Genomic DNA, 25,919 nt, shown 5'->3' with positions numbered 1-25,919 from the left:
CTTTTCCTCTACATGGTCACAAAAATTATTTTCCGTTCCTTTTTTTTATTTTTATTTTTTTTCTCTGCTCTAACAATTTTGCCAACCTTTTCCACATATCTCAAATTCTCAAAAGTGAAAAATCTCAAGAAACAAAATAACATTAAACCCAGAACTCCAATTTTCAATGCAGAACCCCTAGGTCTTCTTCTCTAACATTAGAGATGTACATTTCAACCTTCCATAGGTTGAAATTCAATTACAGGAAACTTAACCTGATCTGTTGTTGTTGTGCGAAACTGGCATTGGACCAACTGTTTCCTTAGATTGTAATTAAAGGATACTCAAACTGAACATCAAAATCTGACCCTCAAAATCGTCAAAAATTAGCTAAAAACTGCTATATACGATTTCCACCACTTTCTATACTGTCCAGTTTTCTTGGCCTTCGGGCCAGGATCAAAGTGTAGTATCTGTTCCGGCAGATACTGCACTTAAGATAATTTGTACCAGTCAATGGAGGGGAAACCCTCTATACTGGGACAATTATTATTTTTGGTAACCAGAGTGACCCCTTTTAGGGGAGCTGGTTTTTACCTCACATTAAAAACGGCCTTGTGCCTAATTTGCTCAGTGGGGGAGCAAATAAATACCACTTTCTATCTGTGCCTAAATCTAAACACAGATTCCATGACCAAAACTTCTTTCAAAGAACTGTCTGCCCATGGAACTGTTCCACTGGCCTGCTTTCTGGTTGAATACAATACGGTAACCTTCAAATCCAATGTAAAGAAGTTTTTGTTGAGCCATCCCTATAAATAATCAAATTCTACCCAGTTTACACCATTAAGGATTACTACACTTCCATCTTACATTCATTAATTCTTATCCTTAAGTGGCCTTCGAGCCTTGATAAGTGGTGACTCTCAAGTAAACAAAAATCAAGTCCTGCCAAATATATATATATATTTCAAGTCAGTTTTAATGTGGGGAAACTCAGCTCTCAAAAATGGATCTGTATAGGCATAAGAGTTATCTTTCCCTGACAATAGAAGGCAGCCAAAGTGATCTCTCCTGGACAGGAAGGCAACTAGAATAGCCTCTCCTGATTTCTATAAATACCGAACACACAGGCGCAGCCATTTGTATTTTTATATTGAGCTCACCACGAGCCAGAAGGCTACAATATTCCACTTGAGTCATGGCACTACAAACAGATTTTCAATATAAAGCATTGGACATTGGATGTATTTACCATCAAAATACCATGGAGCAAGAAAACGTGCTTTTATTAAAGTAACTCATCAAGTTGCAGAAAGAAAAAATAAAACTGAGGAAAGAAATGCTTTGCAGTCATTCCAACATATCACGAACCAAAAAAAAAAGGAACGGCCCTCAATAGGACTGGATACAACTGATGGGGAATGGGCGCTAATTTTGGACACCTGGGTGCGATACAAAGAGATATGCAGATTGGAAGACCTAGTCGTAATCTGGAACTAACTACAGGAGCCCTGTACACCAGAAACAAACTGTTTGAACCTGTAGGGTTGGAAAGGTTTAACCTTGCCTCAGAGGATTACCTTCTTCATCAGATATGACTGGTGGCCATGCAAAGATTGAAGAAGTCAACCGACAGAAATTCCACTCCATGAAACAGCACAAGTTTGAGTCGGTAACTCATTTTTTATCAAGGTTACGTGACCAAATTTTGTGAATTTTGTATTCAGTTTCCGGACAAACCAACTTGCCAGCAACAGGTTAACTATTCAGATGATATGGTTGCTGGGCAGAGGATAGCGGGGTTGCAAAATACTGAGCACCAGAAAAGGATACTGGTGGAGGTTGCTTTGCTTACTACATTGGAGCAGAAGTTCACACGGTTGATCTGCCTGAAGGCAACAGACAAGTCAACTTCCTATTTTAATGCACACACCTTATGGCACTATCTGGTGTACAAAGTTTGAACCATGAACAGCACAACCAGGAGACAAAGGCCCCTGTAACGCCACGGTATATTAAATATTGCAACATTTGCAGGAAGACATCACACCCAGGAGGATCAATGAAACGAAAAGATTGTCTAATAGTTGGACTCAAGTGCCACTTTTGTGGGGTGGTGAGGCGCCTAAAGAAAGTATACCATAAATTTAAGGAGTCCAGAACAGAAGCCACAGTGTTAAGAAATGGGGAGTTATTTAGTTTATGAATGATACCTCGGAAAAATTTTCTGCTCGCAGACACGATAAGAGACAGCCAATGAATGTGCCTCACCTTGAGTGGGATGGGAAGCATGTGCCCCAGAATTACCCGCTTCAGTTACAGCAGAGATAACTATGATGCCTAAGAGTCATGCCACCTTCTGACGGGTGCCAAAGAAACCCATAAATGCACTAATCTGTTCCATCCAAACATTTGCTGATACAGGGGCTCAGACTTGCTCAATCTGGCCTGAGATTCAAAGACTCCTCTGGTATCTGGATGAGTACTTGATACCAACCACTCACTGGATAAGAGCGGGGTAAAAAAAAACACGACAAGCAGTATACATATCAGACAACACATTTGGATTCTACTTGTCACAAATGGCATTAAAGGATCTGGACCTTTTGCCTTTCGATTTCCTGACATCATTGTCACAGAACAGAAAAGAAAACAGCCCCTTGTAGATGCTTGTGCAGAACACCGGTTCCAAAGAAACCAGAGACGATCCCATTCAAATCAACAGAAACCAACAGACAGAAATTGAAACAATGGCTAAAGGAACACTTCAACTCAAGCGCGTTCAACACATGTACACATCAATCTCTACAGACAATGGAGGGTAAACCCTTACAAATAAAATTCCTCCCAGATGTGACACCAACAATAGCCCACCTGCCGATACCTGCCCTCCCCCCCCCCCAACCGGAAGAAAAAAGTGGAGCAGGACATAGACAGAGATGTTGCACTGTGGATTATAGAACTAGTACCAGTAAGCATGCTGACTACTTGGTGTTCGAGAATGGTGGTCATGCCAATAAAGGATGGGTCCCCAAGACAGACGGTGGATTTACAGAAGTTGAATGATACCACCATCACTATTGAGGGAAAACACATCATACCTCATCCACATTCAATCAGGTCTCAGCGATATCACACTAGAAAAACGGTATTGGACACATGGAATGGATACCACAGTCTGCTACTATCTCTAGCCGCGTGGGATGCTACTACGCTCATCATTACCAAGTAAGGTCAATATAAGTACTGTCGAGCCCCTCAAGGATACATTGATCAAGAGATGGTTACACTCATCGCTTTGATGACATCACTATGGACATGACCCAAGAAAAGCCAATGCATAGATGACAGCCTCCTATGAGATGGCTCAATAGAATCATCGTTCTCGCACACGTTTGACTATATAAATCACTGTGCTAACAAAGGGGTTGTGTTTAATCCGGACAAGTCCCACTTTTCAAAAATTGAAGTAGAATTTGTGGGTTTCTAGTTACTGTGAACAGGGTTAAACCTACAAAAAGGATGGTAGACGTCATCCTTAATTTCCATACCCCAACAAATATTGCTGGGGTTAAATCCTGGTTTGGACTTGTGAATCAGATGTTGTATGCCTTCTCATAAGCAGAAGTTATGGCTCCCTTCTATGAGTTAAGGACAACGAACAGAAAGTTCTATTAGGGCAAAACACTGGAGCACATATTCCAGGAATTAAAGAAAGTGATAGTGAAAAGGATTGAGAAAGGTATCTAAACATTCAAAAAAAAAAAAACGGATAACAGGACTTGCAATAAACTATAGTAAGACAGAGATATCATCTTTCCTATTTCAGAAACCCTGCAGATGTAAGGGTGAATTGAACATGAGTTGTGGGGAAGGTCATTGGACGCTCATTTTCGTTGGATCCCATTTTACAAATGATGCGGAATCATGATATGCACTGATGGAAGGAAAAGCTGTAACCCTGGTCTTTCGACTAGAATCGTGACAGATGTTCATATTTTGATGCCCAGACTTACTGATAACAGTGAATCACTTACCACTAATAAAGATATTTTCTAACCAAGCCTCGGAGAATATCAAAAACCCTGCTTGTTAAATTTCAAGGAAAAGACACTGATGTACAAATACAAATTTCAGATAAAACATTGCCCTGGAAAATTCAATTTAACCCCTGATTGTGTATCTCGATATCCAGCGGGTACCCCACCAAAAGACGCGAACCAAATGTCACTGCAGTTAAAGCCACTTTCGCATCGATGTATGAGAATGACCCTAAACTGAAAGTTATCACATGGGAAAGGATTGTAGCTGTGGCAGCCACAGATGAGGAATACAGGACCTTGAAAGATCTAATTCAAAATAGCTTTCCTGAGTCACACAACGATATCTCATCCATGGTTCGAGTCTTCTGGCCTATGCATGAAGAGTTATACTGCCTTGAAGAACCTATCATCAAAGGCAACAAAATCCTGATAACTCGACAACTTCATGCAGAGATATTAGAATCTCTTCACTCTGTACATCAAGGCATGAATGATATGCTAGTGAATGCAAGACAAAGACTGTTCTGGCCGGGTTTAGATGCTAACATCAAGCAAATCAGGTTCCAGTGGCTCACTTGCAACACGATCACACCAGCTCAACTTAGGGAACCCTTAATGTCTCCAGCAAACCTGGAATTTCCATTCCAATAAGTAGTGGTCGATTTTATCGATATACAAGGTAGAAACGGATTGATATACTGGATGGGTTGAAGTGGACCTAATGATGTCAGGAAGGGCCAAAATAGCATTTGATACCTTAAGAACTTGGTTCTGTATTTACAGTGTACCCATAGAAGTTTCTTCGGATGGTGGGCGATCGTTTGAATCCAAGGAGTACAACTCCTTTTTGAGGAACTGGGGTATATGGAAATGTACCTCATTGACCTATTATGCTTCAAAGCAATGGTCGCACAGAGTTAGCCATTAAAATTACAAAGCGGATACGAGTTGTCAATATGAACAGTTATGGATGTCTATGCCATGATCCATGCTCGGACATTACTAACCCATCGAAGCACTCTTGTCCAAGACTTTGACATGTCCTTAGCCACCTCCACCGCCCTACCCAAAATGTAAACAGAATTTTTGTGAAAAATTTAACAGTTCTTCTGCTCGGTGTATGTCGGCGCATTACTTACGGTAAATTCGTGGGGGAAGGGGGGTGTTACTTACGGAAAAACGGTAAATTAAACTGCAAAAGCACCTGTTAAATGTTGTACAAGTCCTATAATTGAATAACCCCCCTAAAAAAAAACGAAAAATAAAAATGCTTTTGTAAACGGCTTGTGAAAACTTATATTTTTAGATCAATTAAAAAAGCATTAAAAAAACTACACGACACAGAAAAATGAACCACATTTTTTGTTTCTGAAAACTTGTTATTTCAAATGTCTGCTAAAAAATTCTTCTGCAATGTAGCAAGTCACCTTACTACGCGCGTCCATGCACAAACGCCATCATGTAAGAATAGCATAAACGGTGGCGGTGAGTTGGTACAAAATAGTGCGAGGGTTCAGGAGTTAATACCATGCAAACGGTAAATTTACGACAGGGTTGAATATCAGATTCGTTGTCAGCGACCCCGAAAATCTATAAAAAAACAAAAAACAAATTTTATTGGTCGGTGTTCTGTTGTAGTTAAAGTAAACATTTACCGTATTTTCAAGTTAAATTCAAGTTTTACAATATTTTTTTGTTTATTAAATTGTTAGGATAAAGTACAGAATCGTTAAAAAAAAAAAAAAAAACACCTGCCAGCCCGGTAACATAAGTGCATAAGTATCAATAAAGTGATTTTTCGTAAATAAATCCATAGCAGCCAGCATTTGAATCATTTATTTTATTCTCGCTATACCGTAATCACGTGATTAAAATTTTGCAGACGAAAAATTGGGGGTAAAACAGTTTTTCCTTGACTTCGTATTTATTTTTTCATTTAAAAACCAAAACATTCTCCTTGGTAGAATAACTAGCCAAATCGATCATGTTTCCAACGTAACTTGCAAAAAAGTTTGTCTTCTAAAGTGTCAAAATGAAACAAGGACGATAACTCTTAAATTCATTTCCAGTTATCACCGTCACGTGCCGGTGTTAATCATATTAACTTCCGGTCTAATTACTGAACTTGTTTTCATATTTATAATAACAATTGTACCCCATCCATATTCAAACCTCTTTTAAAATATAAATGTATATTTGATGCAGACTTATTTGTACTTTATTTTTAAATGAGAGAAAATGAAATAGAAGAACCCGGAAGTTGTTTATACGACTACAAATAGGATTTCCGGTTATGGTCTCCTGTCCCTGTGAATAGACATAGCGTAGTCAGCCGAGGCTGTGGTGTTGGTGTGGTCTGTCCCTTTGGGCAACTAAAACAAAACAAAAATTCAACCCAGTCGGGTTTTGGAGTTCTAAAAACAAATGTTTTTTGACAAGGATGAAGATGACCAGGACTTTTTGTCTGCAACTGGAGGGTACAGTATCCATTTTAAGTTATTTTGTCATTATGTTTTCATTTTTTTTTTAGAAGGAGGCGGTGACAAAAAAAAAAAAAAAAAAAAAAGGAAAAGAAAGATTCTTTTTATTTATATTTTCGAGGAAGTTCCCGTTTATTTATTTATTAATCATAACGTTAAATCTATTTTTTTTTTTTAAATTTTTAGTGTTTGTATAGATCAACCACTATGGCTATTGGTTCGATGAAATCCACTAATAATGCGACATTACAAGCAAAATGTAGTATCTGTTCTCACTTTCACCATCCTACACGTCATTTTCTGTTTTCGGTCAATAAAGAAAAAATCCTTCCAGACAAAGTCAATTGGGTGCTTATGCACTTATCGCACTATTTTTTTAAAAATAGTATTTTACAATATCTTATTAAATTGTTAGATGAAAGTACAGAATAGTTACAAAACACACTCCCCTCCCATTGTTAAGAATGTTTTTTTTAATAATAACGTTATTAGATATTTTTAACGACCTAACCCAGCGTAGTATAAACACCCACCCAACCTCCCATGTTAAGAACGGCTTTCGGAATAAACACCTTCAAACGCCTCATGTTAAGAACGGCTTTCCAGGTTGGGGGTGTTTATTCCGAAAGCTGTTCTTAACATTGGGAGGTTGGGGGTGTTTATACTACACTGGGTTATGTCATAAAAAAAATACCCGTTATTATTTCAGCACGGTAGGTACAATAAGTGGGGTTTGTATTACTGTACACATAGATTCGAAAAAGTTGTCAAAAAACAAATATATAACAAATAAATGTTATCAAAAGCAAGATAAGTTACTTTTCTACCAAACTAAAAACTGGATATAATTTTCGTGTTTTTATTCAATTTAACGTGTTTATTCAGCTCGAAAAGCATAGTGTTTACCGATGTATTGGAAAATTCAAGATGGCGGCCGATTCTCTCTTAAACACGGTAAGTTCGGGAAAAGGTGTTATAAATAATAAACTAGACAAAATACTATTAAAAACCACCGAATATATGTTAAGTTATGTCACGGTAACATATATTGAGCGAATTTCTAACAGTATTTTGTCTAGTTTATTATTTATTACACCTTTTTCCAAACTTACCGTGTTAAAGGGAGAATCGGCCGCCATCTTGAATTTTCCAATACATCGGTAAACACTATGCTTTTCGAGCTGAATAAACATGTTACATTGAATAAAAACACGAAAAATATATCCAGTTAGGTAGAAAAGTAACTTATATTGCCTTTGATAACATTTATTTGTTATATATTTGTTTTCTGACAACTTTTTCGAATCTGTGTGTACAGTAATACAAACCCCAATAAGTGTATCCCCAACCCAAAGTCCGTAGCAAACGGTGTTCTATCAGATTCAGTTCCTGATATTAAACTTTATCCGTAATATAACTTATGGCGGTAATTTCAGTTTTCCAAATTTTGTCATTTATTTATTAAATTGTTAGGTGAAAATAGAGAGAAAAAAAATGCCCCTTCCCCTCTCTGTTAAGAATGGATTTCTGAATAAGTCTGATTTCAGCACACTTATTAAACTGCTGAAGATTATGTAGAAAACCATTCTTAACAGGGAAGGTGGGGCTTTGTGCACTTTCACCTTACAATTTAAGAAATAAAAATTAGTACCAAACTTGGCAAATCGCAAGAGTAACCAACCCAAAACAGAAAGATTTTAACTGAATTTAACTGAACGTGAACGTCCTTTTCTGTGAACTTTGTGTTCGGGATTTTTCTGGTTTACAAACTTAGGTTAGGATAAAAAGAAGAAAAAGATGTGGTTCAGACTCTGTAGAAGTGACATTTTTATTTGCCTCAATTTAGAGTGCCCTCTCCTTCTTTTCCTAGTTAAATAAAATTTTATTTTTTGGGACTGCTTCTACAGAAATTGAACCAAACTAAACCGACTTTTGTTGAACTATATCAAAAACTTAGTTAAAAAATAAAAATATTAAGCTTATAATAAAAAGGATACTTTTTTTAACTGATTTTTTTTTAATTTGAAAACTAGTTTACAAAAAAAAAAGAAAAGAAATGCTCATGTTACTCACCGTGGTGCCTAGAATGTATATTCTAACATTCATAAGCACCCATTATTCGGCCATTCATTAGTTTAGGAAATTATCCTATACATAGAAATGAGCCATCATTCGTTCGTTTGTTTGTTTGGTGCAAGTCTATAAATGGGCTACTAGTAATCTTTTTTACTATAAAAATCTGAAAAAAATCTTTATAATGTATGTACTTGTCACTGCATGAAAATGTCATATTCCAAAAATCACGTAAATCGATCAAGTAGTTTTTTATTTAAGAAAATCAAATATTATGAGAAATTTTATCGAAGAAAAACTTCCAACCATCTTCTTTCTGAATGGTACATTGCTAGCGACACCTATTGGGAATATAAGATCGGCAAGGGGGCAGACAATCGACTTTCCACACTATAGAAAGAAAACTTGGAAAATTAAGACATTTATAAGTTTTTGAGGATGTTGAAAACAAAAATAACGTTTAAAATTCCAGCAAACGAGTAGTTTCCAAGATATGAAGAATTTTACGTAAATTGAGCACCCACACGTTGACGCTCCTCCAACAAAAATTCGGCAAATGTGTATTTCAGCGGCTTAAATTCAAGTTTAATTAAAGTTTTATATATTTTTTTTATTCAATTGTAAGGTTAAAGTACAGAATAGGTACAAAACACCCTCCCCATGTTAAGAATGGCTTTTTAAATAATAACGTTATTATTTCAGCACAGATCAATAAGTGCATGAGTACCGAAAAATCGTTTTACCTTCTTTACGGATATCTCTTGCAACAGACTGCCGTCGGTTGCAACCTTCAAATCCCGTAAGTTGGAAGCGAATAATTACTATGACGTTAGGAACCAAATGTAAAGAGAAAGCTTTTGAAAAACAAGCAATTTTATAACATCGTCCAAGGTCACATGCTTACTCATCTGGATACTCCACCAGACTAGATAAATTCTTGTCCTGGAATCCAGTAAGACCAAGAGACCAAAATGGAAGATATATTACAACGTATGAAAATGGTTAATTGGGGAGAGGAAAATTATGTTCTCAATTTCTTTACTTTAACTCAGTGTTTGAGAGATAAAGAACTTAAATGGAACATTCGAATATTTATGTATCTCATATAGAGTTCAAGTTTTAGCCCCATGTAGTGGGACCCTTGATTTCTGAGAACTTCGACTGAAGTAAAAAAAAAAAAAGGAAAAAAAAAGATTTTTAATCACAAGGGAGAAGGCGCTTTTGCATCTCTCCCCAAAGCAGAGTTCATTGAAGGTAAGTAATCTTTTCTTATAGTTTTTAGCTCAAACCATAACTACTGTTTTTATCTGATTCAAAATTCATACCAATACAAAAGTGTGGTTCTCGTTTTTATTGGTTGACTTAATGAGATTTTTGCCTGACCAAACTGAAATCTATAAGTTCTATAAACGCAATCTTTTTGCCAAGAGCCACATTAGCCCAACTGACCATGAACCCTCAGAAAAAAGTTCAACTCCAATCAATCTCTCACTCCCACCACTCCCCCTTTCCATCTCCTGGAATCTCTTCATCCTTGTATTACTTGTTTTGATTGGACTATTGTTCTCATCTTTGGTGTTATTTGTGCAATGTTTTGGTCAGTGTAGCCTCTGACCTTCATCTATAAAAGTGAAATTGTCTGTGTGTACATTTCCCTACCAAACTACTCTGTCAATTTTCAGTCTACAGACTCGAGATTTGACATAAGGGGTATTGAGATTTGGGAAAACTTTTTTAATCGGTTTTCAGCCAGAAATTTGGCTGTTAAAGGGGTCAAAGTTCAACGATTTGACCTTTGAAAACTCTAGCAAACTCCTCTGCCAATTTTGAGTTTAAACACTTAAAATTTTAGATATAGGTTACCTGGACACGAATCAAACTTTTTCATATATAAGTTATGAACAGTACATAAGGCCTGAGCAAAGCTGGGCTGAACTGCTAGTAGTAAGTAAAAAAAAAAAAAAAAGTCTTTGATTAATTTTTCGACAGTATTTTCTTTAAATTAACTGATGTAATAGCAATGATTACCAATATTCTAATCAAACAATACGATAATGATTAGATTATATTGATGTTTGGCCACTTAAATTATTGATTGACCCAAATTGTTATAAAACTAGGAACTAATTTGGTTAAGATAATGTTGTTTCAATAACAGCCATCCTAAAGCTGACATCTTTAATATCAACACATATCTTTTGTTTCTTTTTGCTCAGAAAGGACTTTTTTTTTTTCCTTAAATTCAAAAGAAAAATGTCAGAGTTCATCTTTTTCATAGAATGATTCCACCCACTTTGTGTCATGAGTTCTAGAAATCAATTAAAATAATGAATCTTTATGTATATCTCTATTAATAAAATTCTGGGTTTTATTGAAACTGTTAGCTCCCAAGATGGCTGCAAAATTTTAACGACTTGCTCTGTCTGATTTTCTAAACAGTGACGGGGCAAATGAATTCACCAAATTTTTGAGGATTTCGTTAAAAAAAAAATTATTTTGTAAATCTCCCAAATTATGAGAAAATGTAGCATGTTAAATCATTAGGCACCGCCAAAACTGGGGGGGCAGGTCAGTACTTTTTGACGGACCGTCTTTTTAAAAATCTACCAAAAATCAGGTAATTATCCGATCAATACGAAATTTTCAGCGATTATTAGGAGAAGAATGAACTTTATAACAGTGTACTTATTTTTCATAAACGATATTTATATATATATTTTTTTTTGCTTACAAAACCCCCCCTTGTTTTGAAGTGGGAACAAATATGCTTAAAATAATCATCTGAAACTGAACAAAACATATTGTGTTGTTGTAAGGGACAGAATTATAGATTAAAAAAAAAAAAAAAAAAAAAAAATTGTTTGCATACCTTATTTTGACGTCTGAATATCAGAACTTCGATTGTGTTTAATTATCCCGCTTTTGAGTTTTGAAGTGTGAAATTCGGTGAATATGTTAAGTAAAATAATTAATTTAAGTTAAGCAAAACAAAAAAAAAATTTTTTTTATATTTATACGAAAAAAGCCATTTTAAAATTTTTGATAAATAAATTAACAATTTTTTTTTAGCGAGCCGAATAATGCATGACCATTATTAAACAGAGCATGCTTTGAATAATCGATACAAAAAAAAAAAATTCGATAAATATTGTGCCCTTTGTGTTAAAAATAGCATCATTTTTTTCGATCTCGTTTGGAAACGTTTGCCGCCTTTCGACTACGGTGGACCAAACGCGCTGAAATAATTTTTTTTTATTCTGCTTTAAATTGCCCCCTCCCCCCATTTTGGGGAGCCTGGCCCCCACACACATACACATTAAAAACCAAACTCATACAAATGGTCACCCATCTGGTACTGGCCAGCCTCAGCTTAATAATACATTGAAATTTTCGTCACTGAAAAATAAGTTTTTTTGGCCTGTTTAGTCTTCCATAGTTTTCGTCTCATCGAAAGAAAACGTAAACAGAGTCGATCTGAACTCTTCGGCGACGCGAAATATCTGGTTACATATATGAATAAGTGGAATTATTTGAAATTCAGGTACTTATATTATAATATTTTTGCATATTCTCTTAGAAAATCATCCTAAATCTTAGTTAGACAATAAATGAATAAATAAATTATTTCAAAAACCCTTTTTTTTAAATATTTAAGTACGTTTTTTGTGCAAGACAAAAAATAACAATTGTTAACTTTTTGGGAAAATTTAACATTTAAAATTGAATTAAAAATAGTAGAAAAAGTTTTACATTATTCTGTTTTCTATATGATAAAATTCAGGGTTTTATCTTTCTGGAAAAAAAAAAAGTTACTCAGAAATAATGGATTTTAATAAATGTAATTTAGTTTTAAAAAACAACAACAACTTGATTTTGCGGCCATTTTTGGCGGTGCCTATAAATCATGTTAAACCCTCCGTTAATCTTATTAAACTTAAGTCCGGGTGGGAACTATTTGTAGAGTTAACCGTTATCATTGTAGAGATCGGAGTTACCATTGTAGCGTTGACTGTTGTTAGTCATTTGTAGAAGGTTGGTAAGCGTGTTGAGAAGAGATATTCGTCATTGATCTTGTATACACCAGATACGTTTGTACATTTCTAAATAAAAGGGAATGACAACATCAAGAGAAGCACATTTAAAGGAAAGATCAAAAAGGAGGACGTTAAAGCCGAGTTACAATCTATACAAATAAGATGTTTTATTCAATTTGAAATATGTAAGAACTAGTGTTTTGTATAGATGCGTGTGTGTGTGTGTACATGTATAAGTATGCCTTTTAACTTGTAATGCTTGTGGTATGTTCATTGTATGTGTGTATGTAGTGTTCACAAGAGTTTGTTAGTGTATGCATTATATGTATGTCACCTTACTTTAGTTTGTTAGTGTATACATTGTATGTATGTTAGACACTGCCAAAAATGGCCAAAAAAACAATTTGTTGTTTTTTAAAACGAAATTACATTTATTAAATTTTTCTGAGTAACTTATTTTTTTTTTTTTTTTTTCAGAAAGATAAAACCCTGAATTTTATAATAGATAGCAGAATAATGTAAAACTTTTTCTACTCTTTTTAATTAAATTTTAAATGTTAAATTTTCCCCAAAAGTTAACAATTGACATTTTTTGTCTTGCACAAAAAATGTATATAAATAATTAAAAAAAAAAAAAAAAAAAAAGAAAAAAGGTTTTTGAAAGAATTTATTTATTTCTTGTCGATGTAAGATATAGGGTGATTTTCTATGAGAATATGCAAAAATATTATAATATAAGTACCTGGATTTCAAATAATTCCACTTATTCATATAGGCAAACTTTGCGTCAATTTGATACAATGTTTACATTTATACTTGATAAAAAGCAAACTACGGAAGACCAAACAGGCAAAAAAAAAACTTATTTTTCAGTGACAAAAATTTCAATGTATTATTAACGCTGAGGCTGGCCAGTACCAGATGGGTGACCATTTGTATGAGTTTGGTTTTTAATGTGTATGTGTGTGGGGGTCAGGCTCCCCAAAATGGGGTGGAGGGGCAATTTAAAGCAGAATAAAGAAAATTATTTCAGCGCGTTTGGTCCACCGTAGTCGAAGGGTGGCAAATGTTTTCAAATGGGATCGAGAAAATGATATTTTTAACACAAAGGGCACAATATTTATTGATTTTTTTTTTTTTTTTTTTTTTTTTTTTTTTCATCGATTCTTCAAAGCATTCCCTGTCTAATAATGGTCATGCATTATTCGGCTCGCCAAAAAAAAATTGTTAATTTATTTATCAAAGATTTTAAAATGACTTTTTTCATATAAATATTAAAAAAAAATTTTTTTTTGTTTTGTTTAACTTAATTATTTTACTTAACATATTCACCGAATTTCACACTTCAAAACTCAAAAGCGGAATAATTAAACACAATCGAAGTTCTGATATTCAGATGTCAAAATAAGGTATGCAAACAAGTTTTTTTTTTTTTTTTTTAAATCTATAATTCTGTCCCTTACAACAACACAATATGTTTTGTTCAGTTTCAGATGATTATTTTAAGCATATTTGGAACCCCCCTCAAAACAAGGGGGGTTTGTAAGCAAAAAAAAAATAGATAGATATAAATATCGTTTATAAAAAATAAGTACACTGTTATAAAGTCCTTTCTTCTCTCAATAATTGCTAAAAATTTCGTATTGATTGGATAATTACCTGATTTTTTGGTAGATTTTTAAAAAGACGGTCTGTCAAAAAGTACTTACCTGCCCCCCCCCCAGTTTTGGCGGTGCCTAATATATGTCACCTTACTTTAGTTTGTTAGTGTATACATTGTATGTCACCTTACCTTAAAACGAAAGTGTGTATGTTTTATCGTAAAATGTGAGGCAAAACGGAAAAGTGCGTTTATGGACGGTTCAGACGAAAAGGAGTAAAGATAGGTAGAGGTGTAAATGGGTAAAGGAAATGCACAACAGGAAGTAGAGACGCCACCTGTCAGATAAATCTAAAGCTGAGACAAGGGCAAATAACCGGTGCGTATTGAGTAACATTTATATGCGAGCTACCTATCTGCATATCAATCTGAGAAGCATTTATCCATAATACTCCCTGCCAGATAGCTGAAAGCTAAGCAGAAAAGAGGGTGCGACAGGAAAGGATATCAAAAAAAGAGTTCAAAATCTTGGATCATTTGAGGGAAGGGGTGTGCCACTCAGACTTAGGGTTAATCATTGACTTAAGGAAGTGTTTGTATAGCATCTTCATAGCGTTAATGACTTTGTTTGGAATGCCATATGCCTTTAAGATGCTGGCCATTTTCCCTCTATGTACGAAGTCAAATGCTTTGAAGAAATCTACAAAGAGCATGACTACCTCAAGGTTTTTGGCTTTGACTCCTTCAATTAGACTCCTGACATATCTACTACCATTAGGGAGTGATGTCTATGATTTTCCAGTCACGTCCAGAGGAGCAAACAAGAGTTGGCTGGTCCTGGATATGACCTTAAACTATATCCAGCGGTGAGTCCCCAGCTTGTGGGCTTCGGGGGTGTGTGGAGCCACCCTTTAATTACCATTGCTCCCAGGTCCACTTTGACCCGGAGTGGTAGTACCTGTTAGGGTCCCAACTATGAGTTAAATAGAAACCGACGTGAAAACAACAAATATATTCTATTAAAAAAATTTTTCTTTAAAATCTTTGGATTCAGCATTAAATAACCTGAAAAGGGTTGATATGCCGTAAAACAACCAACCAACCAAAACAAGAGTTGGTGAGAAATGTATTGTTATGGTATGTGTGCACAAGGATGACCTACATCCACGTACATCGAGCAAATTGCACGATACCAACTGTAATCTTGAAGGTCTTAGGCAGCTGATTGAAGATAGGAAAATCTGGGGAGAGATATTCACATTGGTTTGGGCAAAGAGTCCGACTAGATAGATAGATATAAGACAAGAAAACTAAAATGAAACAGCGTTTAAAAATAAAATTGAAATATAAATACAGGATGGAACGATAAAATTTTCATCCTAGAAAAGACGACATGATTCCATTTCTGTTTGATGAAAACCGTTTTTATTTTTATTTTTATTTCTTTGCAAACCATCTACTAGTTTGCTAGTTGTCTACAAATCCGAAGAGCAATAGGAGCCTTCTATCATGTCTGAAATTGACACAATGTTCAACGAGCGAGATCGGAGATGCGCTGATGTACAACTCATGCTCGCTATCAATTCAAGTTATGATAACAGGACCATTGCCAACACCCTCAAAATGCATCGCTGGATTGTCGTGCAAAACAGGGTTGTGCTCAGGGTGATGAAAACAAAGTTTTCAGCCACGGTTATGGTCGTTGGTGTGGTTTCAAAGTGAGTATCACATCATGCCACCTCACATCTTCCAAGTTGGCTTCAAAGTCAACACCAAGGATGTGCTGAAGAATGTGGTGATCCCCTGCTGAAATCAGGTAGCTGCTGGCAGACCCTGGGTGTGGCAGCAGGATTCAGTGCCATTCCACAAGTCCAGAGACACCCAGGGCTGGCTTGAGGAGTGCTATGACTTTGTACCCTTCTCTCACTGCCTCCCTCCTACCCAACCGGAACCTGCTAGACTACTTTGTTTGGTCATATGTCAAGAACATCACCAACATGACCTCCCATAATACCAAAGCCAGCTTGATCACCACCATCCGCTGAGTATTTGCCGAGCTCCTGCCGGCGCTTGTAGAAAAGGCATGCTTCCAGTTCTGGACCTGTATTGAGACGGTAATAGGGCCTGAAGGCGGCTACATTGAATAGATGTCAGCTCTACTACATAATTAAGTTACCTGAATTTTTCCATAAGTTTTGAAATAAAGCTGTAGTGTTTTCTTTAGGGCAACAACTTTATCATTTCACCCTGTACAAATTTAACAATAGTAATTATAAAGTATTGCAGATGAAATACATATTATACAATCGATAAGTTTGATAATAAACTAATCAGCAAAAATCAAAACAAATTAATATAGTGGATTAATTTTCCCTTTCACCTCTTGTAAAATCAGACATGACTAATTGATAGAATTTGACAGTTGAATGCTTCTATATAACCAAATTATGTGACCAATTTTTCTTTTTAGTTACTACTAGTAGCTCGGTCATAAAATCTGCATAAATATGATATTTAATTTATGTAGCTTTTGCATTTATTATTATTACAGCCATTCCTCTACCGATTTTTATATTGTACGCAATAAAGAAAAAAAACGAAAGAAACTGAGACATGTGCATGCGAGTATTATGTTTTTTCTACACCGTTCTTGTAAGTAAAAAAAAAAAAAAAACTATTGTCAAATTTAGATTGAAACCAAAACAGTGCATCACGTACGATAACCATTAGGCCAGCTTGCCATGATCTTTAAATCTACTTATTCTTAACATAAGGAAGCTGTCATGTGAACAATTCGTGCATGCACAGTCCTGGAACTATTGACAAACAGATGTTCTCTCTGATTCTCTCTCTTCTGATCTTTAGCACGTGGTACAGTGGGGAAAGAGGTGGCTGGTTACCTTTAATGCATCTAAGACCAAGCTCCTATCTCTACATCGTAAACGCTCTGATCCCCATCTGGCATCAATTGGGATGGATGGCTCTCGTCTACAGGAGGCCCCATGTTTTGATAAGCTTCTGGGTTTGACCTTTATTCCTGATCTTAAATGGAACACATACATCAAGTCTGTGGCCAAGGTCGCTGGGAAAATGGTGGGATCCTTCTACTGCTCCAGAAGATATCTCACTAATAATGCAATTCTCTATCTATATAAGAGCCAAGTACGTCCAAAGATGGAGTACTGCTGCCGCGTCTGGGCGGGAGCTGCTAAAAACAGCCTATCCTGCCTTGACAGAGTACAAAATAGATTTTGTGGCTTGGTGGGGGATGTCCTTTTCTCTACCCTGCAACCTCTTTCCCACAGAAAAGACATAGCGAGCCTGTCTTTGTTTTATCGTTATTTCCATGGCAAGTGCTCGTCTGAGCTCCATTCTCTGGTCCCCCCCTCACCAATCTTTTTCAAAAAACACCCGACTAGCTGAAACCACCGTCAATAATTTTCCCCACTCCTTATCTGTGCCTAAATCAAAATGTAGATTCCATGAACAAAGCTTCTTTCTTAGAACTGCACACCTGTGGAACTCTGTTCCGCTTGCCTGTTTCCCTTCCGAATTCAACCTGGATGTCTTCAAGTCTAACACAAACAAATTCCTGATGAACCGCCCCCCCCCCCCAAGTACCAATTCTCCAATACTATTGCTACACTATCCCTTTGATTACTGCACACACAATAACCCTTATCTCCGAGTGGCCATTGGGCCTTGATAAGAGGTGAACTCCATGTAAAAAAGAAAAAAAGACCCCTCCCCAAGTACGAATTTTTCAATTTTTACCCATTAGCAGTCCTTTTTTTTCCAGATGAAAACAAATTAAAAAGTTTTGGTATACCCTAAATACCAAATTTCAAGTTTGTAGATAAAAAATTTGTTGAGTATATAGGTTGAGAGTTGTCTTCACGCATACACACATTCTCACTTTTTTAGATATACTAGACTACCGATGAACCGTTGGGTCCGTATGTTATGGCTAACTATGGAATACTGAGCATATTAATTATGACAAAAATGGGCGCACTTGCATGTACAACGATGGCCACCACCTTTAACATTAAGGATTGCATTGTTTAATATCTCGAAAACTACTTATTTGCGGAAGATTTGAATGCAATATTTGTTTTCAGCATAGTCAAAACCTTGAAAGTCGTCGTTTTAAAGGAAAATGTTAAGGTGGAAACGAAGTAAAAATTTACCAAAACTTCTATTTTTGTATTTGCTTTTTAAAAAGTTACATTATATAGTGTTGGTCATCCGAACCTTAAAATTTGTCTGATGTCACTTCCGCCGAATGGCTTCATAAACAAAGAAGTGCGACTCTTAACGAAAGCACTTATCACCAGTCAACGGCAATAACTTTTGCCGGCGCTGTTGGATATGTCGTCACTGATCTGAGGAAGATAACTCTATTTTACTAAGACATGAGCACACAATGAGCACCTACTTTTTGGCCACTTTAGCTCCCTATTTTGTATATTTGTTTTTTCTATTTAGTTCCTGAGAAAAAAAATTATTTGGATTTTTATTTAAAAGAAACAAACAAAAAAAAAAACTGATATTTGGGCTTGACAATGAATTTTCTGGAAAAGTATGTGACGCAGATTGAAATGTAATATTTATTAAACAAGTTCCGAAAGTTTTTAGTATTAGTTTTTTAATTAAAAAAACAAAATCTTATATTTTCGTTTAATTATTTTTTTTTATTTTTTTTTTTTTTTAGAAGTTTAAAAAAATGCCAAAACGATTCTTTTAATTGTCTTGTTTTTATTTGATTTTGTTTAAAGTAAAACCTTCCATTGCTAGTAATAATGATAAAATAATAAATACTTATTGATTTTATAATCTCAATAAAGCTAAAATCGATAGGTCACTCTCCACACGTGTATTTTGACATCTAGGAAAATATCTGCATATTTAACGTGTGTTTTTTTTACAAAGGCCAGGAGAAAATAACAATCTTATAGTTAAATAATTAGAAATTTATAAAGAATCGGAATTGGTAATTGTATTAGAATCAGGAATTTAGTACGGAATCAGTAATTGTATCGGAATCGGGGGGGGGGGATATTGGAATCGTCCCATCACTAATATATATATTATTATATATGTATATAATTTTTTTTTTTTTTATTTATTTATTTTTTTTAATTAAAAATCACTTGTCTCAAATCCTTTAAATATTCATAAAAACAAAAAACTTTGAATTCACAATGCCTAGAACACCATGCTCATCTTTCAAAAAAAAACAAAAAAAATAAATTGTATGATTTATTCTTAGTGAAAGAAAATCTTAAGCCCTAGACTGAGGTTGACTGTTTTAAGAATGTTAGGCGTCTGAGTTGAGTGTTTATACTACTGATTCCACAGCACCCCCTTCAGCATTGGTAAATATTTAAATCTTGACTGTCAGATAGTTCAGACTTGTTAAATCACCAACCCTTTTGACACCTCTGCTTCCTATGTGTTTTTTCCACCAAAATATTGCTTTGTAAATCGTTAAACATAATTTTAGATGAATTTCTGCATCTCTATTATGTTAAACGGTCAACAATACAAACTGAAAACTTGGGTTTGCTAAGTTTGAATCTAGTTCCTTCCACAGAAACATTTTCATCAAACCTACACTTGACCTTGTGTCTAACCTCCTAGAAAGGAGGTAAATATTTTTGCATGTCCGTTTTTCCTATTTATATATTTTGTTCTTATTTAATTTGATAAATTTTCTCCCAGGTCCAAACTGGCTTCCCTCTTTGGAATGGACGTCGCAAGCACCAAGAAGGGCAATGAATCCCTTACATACACAGCTCCAAAGCAACCCAAGAAAGGTAAGTAAAATGTCTATATCAAACTCTAACAACATAAGTGATAGGTGTGTAATAAAAAAATAAATAAATTTCCACATGAGTTTAAAAATTGGGTGAAAATTTGCAATTATAATTTGAGCAAGACTATTTCCCTTGAGCGCAGGATGCTTCAAGGCAACCTCATCCTCGCCTACAACATCTTTTATGGATGATGCAGCCTAGACCGGGACCTGTTTTTCACTCCTGCCCCTGATCGCAGACTCCATGGGCATGCAAGCTGCATTCTCGGTTCAAGTAGAATCTCCGTGGAATCAGCTACTTGAAGTCATAAATCAGCACATACTACAGGGCTTCAAGGCGGCCTTGGACGGACGCTGGTCAGACCTTCACGGTTTTTCCCCTGTATAGGTTCTCTGTACATAATTCCCTAAATTCTGACGGACTTTTTCCCTTTGTAAATGGCAATCATTTGTGCGTTTATTCTTTGCCAATCGAATGAATGAATGAATATCCTGGCAGTGACGTCACAGACAGGAAGCAGCTATTGATTGAGATTGTCGGACTGACTTCCTCATCTTGGTTGTTAGAGTCAGTCCGACAATCTCAATCAATGAAAACACATCATCTCAAAAATACAGACAATTAGGAAGCAGCTAGTCTAATGTAGTTCTTTTTCGACAGAGCAGCAGAAGAGAGAGAGAGAGCAATGTATTTGAATAACTGCTGCCTTTCCATTTAGTAGCGGTTTACATGTGTTTATATATGCTGTGAACAAAGAAAAAAACCTATAGCAGTTTTTTGTTTTGTTTTTAACCCAATTTCATTTGTCGATGCTTCTTTATCAATTTTATTCTTTACTCTTTATATTGTATGAGAATGAGGGAACAATCGCTGTTGGTTTAGTGTGTTGGAGATTTGATATTAATCTCATAGCATTTAGCATCACATGAGTGGGTTTTGGCTTTTTTTTTTTTTTTTTTTTTAAATTGCTTTTTTGCTTTTTCACCTTAAACAAGTCACAATGACGCTTGGGTATAAAAGACTGCTATTTAGAGCACAATTTGCAGGGATACTAAATAGGGAGTTGAGCAGCAAAATGTCTGTTCACATTACACTCAAACTTCTGCATGTCAGTACAGTTAGGGAAGCAGGAACCCGGGAGGGAATTCCAAAGTTTAGCAGTTCGAGGGAAGAAATCATTTGAGTAGAAGGTTTTCAGGCATCTATGGATCTGTGTAGGGGTGGGATTTTGCTGCTTGTCAGGCTAGTTGGAAGTATTTACATGGAGGCGGTACAAGAGCTTAGAATTCGTCGGAGCACGTTCCATTAAAATACTTATAAAATAAGCACAGGGATGCAACATTTCATCGATCGGACAAAAGTTTGATTTTGGTGACAGTGTGGGAACCTTGTTTAGGAATGAAAAACTAGTAGCGGATGCACCAGCCCAAATGTGGTAACAATGCTCCATGCATGGGCGAGAGGTACATGATACTCTCAGGCATAAGTAACTTTCTAGCACAATAGAGAGAGCTCACCTTCTTTGCAGCAGTCTTGGCAATGGCTTGATATGTTCTAATTCATATTCCCTATGAAGATCAAACTGAGAAGTTTGAATGCAGAACTTTCGAGTGTCATTAGCCATGTCTATCAGTAGTTGAGAAGATTTCTTGTGATTCATTAAACAAAAGAAATGGTACTTGTACAGTTTAATCAAGACATTCAAAAATGAAAATATCGAAAAAAGGTTATATTGTATGTATCTGTTTTGGACTGAAGATCTCCGGAAAAAAATTTAAATTTAATTTGATCGAGTAGTTTTTTTTTTTTTTTTTTTTTTTTACAATGGAAAAACATGTTCTTATGAGAGCGCGTTGAAGTCAGCCATGATAGAATTTGTTGAACACTCCACAGGGAGATAACTCCATATGAAGCGCCGATACTCCCCATCTTTATTACTAGCTTTTCTTCCTAAAAATCGAACCTTTTGCTCGGTATCATAACAAATTGTTTTTTCACTGTAAAAAAAAAAAAAAAAAAAAAAAAAATATACTTGATGAAATTAAGTGAAATTTTTTATTCAGAGAACTTTGTTCCATAATGGATACGTGCAATATAACCGTTTTCCAATATTTTCATTTTTTAATGTCTTGATTAAACTGTACAAGTGCCAAAGAAACTGCAAGTGTGCATAGATAGGCTTAATACGGTAAATTTTCACGTAACGTTAAAAATGAAGAAGTAAAATTTTTAAAGTAGTAGTGAGGTAACAGTGGCAGGAAGTTTCTATTTTTGGCGTGACAAATGAGCAGAGATCTTTTTCAACTAAACTAGTAAAGAGTAAACCGTTAGGTTTGAATGGGAGATGTACATGTATGTGATGAAGAAAGTAAAACTCGAGATTTTTAAAACCCAATTTTATTTGTCGATGTTTCTTTATTAATAACATTTTATGAAAAATGTTATTGGGAAGATGAAAATGACTTGGAGAAATTCGACCAGCCTATTTGTCTTGTCGGCAAAGCTTAGAATTTGCTGACTGCACACTCATGCAAAGTAAAATCTCCCCCTCCCAAAGAAAACTGGGCCTATCTATAGACCGTGAGTAGGTATCTTGTGATGGATCCCGGTAGCCTGGTTACATAAATTGTTAAGTAACTTCCAATACTCTACTTCTACTATGCAGGAGGTCAAAGAGGTTGGATCTGAGCAATTGGCCAGTCATATCTTGCCTTAGCAATTATTTTAGCATTTGTCCTGACTGTTTACAATATTTAAATTGATTAACTTCATAGTTATCAGTACCCACTCTAGTTTATAAATAAGTGCTAGAAGTCTGTGAAAAGGGTCAATTAATCTGAAAGGTAAATGACTGCAACATGACGGTGTAACCCAGACTTTTCACTATACATGGATAGCGAAATCGATGGAACATGGGTGCTTGTGATCCTAATCATGTTGAGTATATCATTTCAGTAGCCCTCTCAGCAAAAGAGAGCTACAAAAATGATATTAGATTTAGATTTCCTCCTTAGAAATTCCCATAAACTTTGAGTCGAACTAAAGTAGTTTGTAGAGAGCAGGAATGATAAAGATTCAAAAGAATTTATATTTTTATATCAACTTTTATATAGTTCTTAACAGAATTACGAAAAGTTGCATAGAGATAGGAATTCTGAATAAAGAAAAGAATAACCAGAGTTAATTTTGCAGGCTTAGAATCGACATTTCTTTCGGCAAACATGATGCCAGAAATTTAAAAAAAAAAACGACCAATGGAAGCATTCTGATGCAGGTTGAGAAAATAAAGAATACTGCAATCATTTCTCTCTTTCTCTTCTATTTAAGTGTATTATTTTTGTGTTTTTAGCCGTACACCACGGGCCCTGTCAGTAGGGCATTAGAATACGCCGACTGCCCCCCTGCAGAGGGTAAAAGTCCCTCAATGGGGGTCCTGGATATGACCTTAAACTATATCCAGTGGTGAGGCCCCAGCTTGTGGGCTTTGGGGAGTGTGGAGCCACCCTTTAATTACCATTGCTCCCAGGTCCACTCTGACCCAGAGTGGTAGTACCTGTTAGGGTCCCAACTATGGGTTAAATAGAAACCGACGTGAAAGCAACAAACATATTCTATTAAAAAAATTTTTCTTCCGAATCTTTGGATTCGGCATTAGATAACCCGAAAAGGGTTGATATGCCGTAAAACAAAAACAACCAACCAACTGTACACCACGTTCTCAAGATTTGTTTTTTTTTTGTTTTTATAACATAGAATATCAGTGTATCACTGTGTATGACCATAAGACCATTCATTGGTGAGACTCCATTTGGGGGGCTGTGAGGGATTTGAATTGAAGTTTCTCCTTAGTTACCATTGCTCCCAGATCCATTTTGGCCCAGAGTGGTAAAACCTGTTAAGGCATTTTGAACTACCAGGTTAGGTTTTCTGATCAAAAATGCACCAAACATTTTTTTGTTTTTGTTTTGTTTTTCCAGTTTGCAAAACTCTCATGTTCTGCAAAATTGTAACCAAAAATATTTTTCTACAAAACAATCAAACCATGAATAAATGTTTGAAGATATAAAGAATAAAAATCTATTACGAAAATTACTGAACTCTGCATTAAATAATTCAATAGGGTTTGATGCACCATAAAATAAAACAACTAAACCAAACTCTTTAAATAAATATTCGAAGATATAAAGAACTTTTGAAGCATAAAAATGTTTTCCAAAATGACTGGATTTGACATTAAATGAAACCAAAATGGTTGACATGCAATAAAACAACAGAATATCAATTTAGCATATCTTCTTTTGTTTGAAAAAAGAAAAACATTTGCTCTCATGAGTTATGTTGGGTCAATTTGAAATAATATCTGCTGATTATCTCGATGGTGATAAGAACAAAACTTTCAGGAAATGATGTGAGAGGATGTTGCTTGTTATTGCAATTTTTATCTGAATAGGTTAAATTATTACGCGAGGTTGATAAATCAAATTAGGTTAGAAGATAAGAAAAACACACAATTATTATTTATCATGGATTGGGATGGAAGAGAAAGTTTGATTATCTATACTAGCAAAAATACCAACACTTTTGCTCAAATACCTGAGCATACAGCAAAGTTCCGATCTTAACATTGACCTTGACCTTGAAAAGTAGTGTGCATCATCCCTAGGTCAGAGACCATCATGTCAGGTTTGGTCATGATCGGTCCAGTGGTTTGGGCTGTAGGAGAGTATATATATATATATATATATATATATATATATATATATATATATATATATATATACATAGGCTATGATCTTGTCCTTTGATCTTAACCTTGAAAAATGGTATATACCAGCCCTAGGTGGGGGACCATCATCATGCTAGATTTGGTCATGATCAGTCCAGTGCTGTGGGCTGTAGGAGAGTTGTACACACACACACGCACACCCACACACACAAACGCTATTGCTTTATATATATATATATATGTAGATAATTATAAAACTCTATGTACTTTGTGGTGTTACTTAAATCTTGTCTTCCACGAGCAGACAATTCCATTTTTTAAAAAAAGTGATGACAGGTGAATTATATATTCATATAATCATATATATAAATATGTGTGTGTGTATGGCTCCGAGGCTAAGGAATAAGTGTGGAGAGTTGTATATTTTGGTTTTGATTCTAGCTGATGGCACCCAAGTCATATATATATATATATTAGGTTCAATGGTTCAATATAATAATCAATAGAGTATAATAATACATACATAGTCTGCATGCATTAAAATATTGTATTTAAACATATCTTATGACCGGGCAATGCCAGACGGCTTGCGTGTATATAAGTGACCTTTTCTGTCTAATGAACGGTCTCTACCAATCTGTTCTGTCAATTTTTGGTTTCTGATTTGAAACTGGATATATTGTGGATTTAGACCTGTGATAAAAATTTGATTTAGCCGACAAAAATAGCTGCTGAGGGGTCAAAATTGGGGAAAAAAATTGGAACTTGACAGGCATAAACAGACTTAGTGTTCTTGTACACATGTGTAAATATATATTTAGTCTGTTTATTTTTAACTATATCTTATCTGATGATATCTTATCTGATGATAGCTCAAATAATAACAACTAAGGCTGAAGTGTTAAATGTTTTGGTTTTGATTCCAAGGCATTTTTTGGTCCTTTGACAAAAGGAGGGTGGACCTGTAAATTCACCCTTGTCCGTTTGTCTGTCCGCACTTTTCTCAATAACTATGCCTTGGAAATTTTTGAAATTTTGCACAAACATTAAACATGATATGAGTAAAAAAAGTAACAGGATGGATTTTGCCGGGAAACTCCGGGGTGCCTTTCTGGTTAAAATAGCTAAAATTGACACTTTTGTGCTTATTAAAAAAATTGAT

General features: G+C 35.3%; 1 protein-coding gene across 4 annotated transcripts in view; it reads left to right on the top strand.

The window, feature by feature from the left end:
• The first annotated feature begins 6,118 nt into the window (after nt 1-6,118).
• LOC145254651 (FK506-binding protein 15-like) overlaps nt 6,119-25,919 on the top strand; it is a 125,640-nt gene continuing 105,839 nt past the window's right edge. For 2 of the 4 annotated variants that reach the window (XM_080113287.1, XM_080113285.1), the window contains exons 1-2: nt 6,119-6,502; nt 19,937-20,031. In XM_080113287.1, coding sequence (XP_079969413.1) covers nt 6,450-6,502; nt 19,937-20,031 — 148 coding nt within the window. In that variant the 5' untranslated portion in view covers nt 6,119-6,449. The remainder of the gene's footprint in view (nt 6,503-19,936; nt 20,032-25,919) is intronic. The other 2 variants (XM_080113288.1, XM_080113286.1) reach the window with 1 other exon arrangement.

Source organism: Euprymna scolopes, chromosome 30 (genome assembly GCF_053919585.1).
Source record: "Euprymna scolopes isolate OS-2025 chromosome 30, ASM5391958v1, whole genome shotgun sequence".
Classification (NCBI taxonomy): domain Eukaryota; kingdom Metazoa; phylum Mollusca; class Cephalopoda; order Sepiida; family Sepiolidae; genus Euprymna; species Euprymna scolopes.
This window is presented reverse-complemented; position numbering and strand designations above follow the sequence as displayed.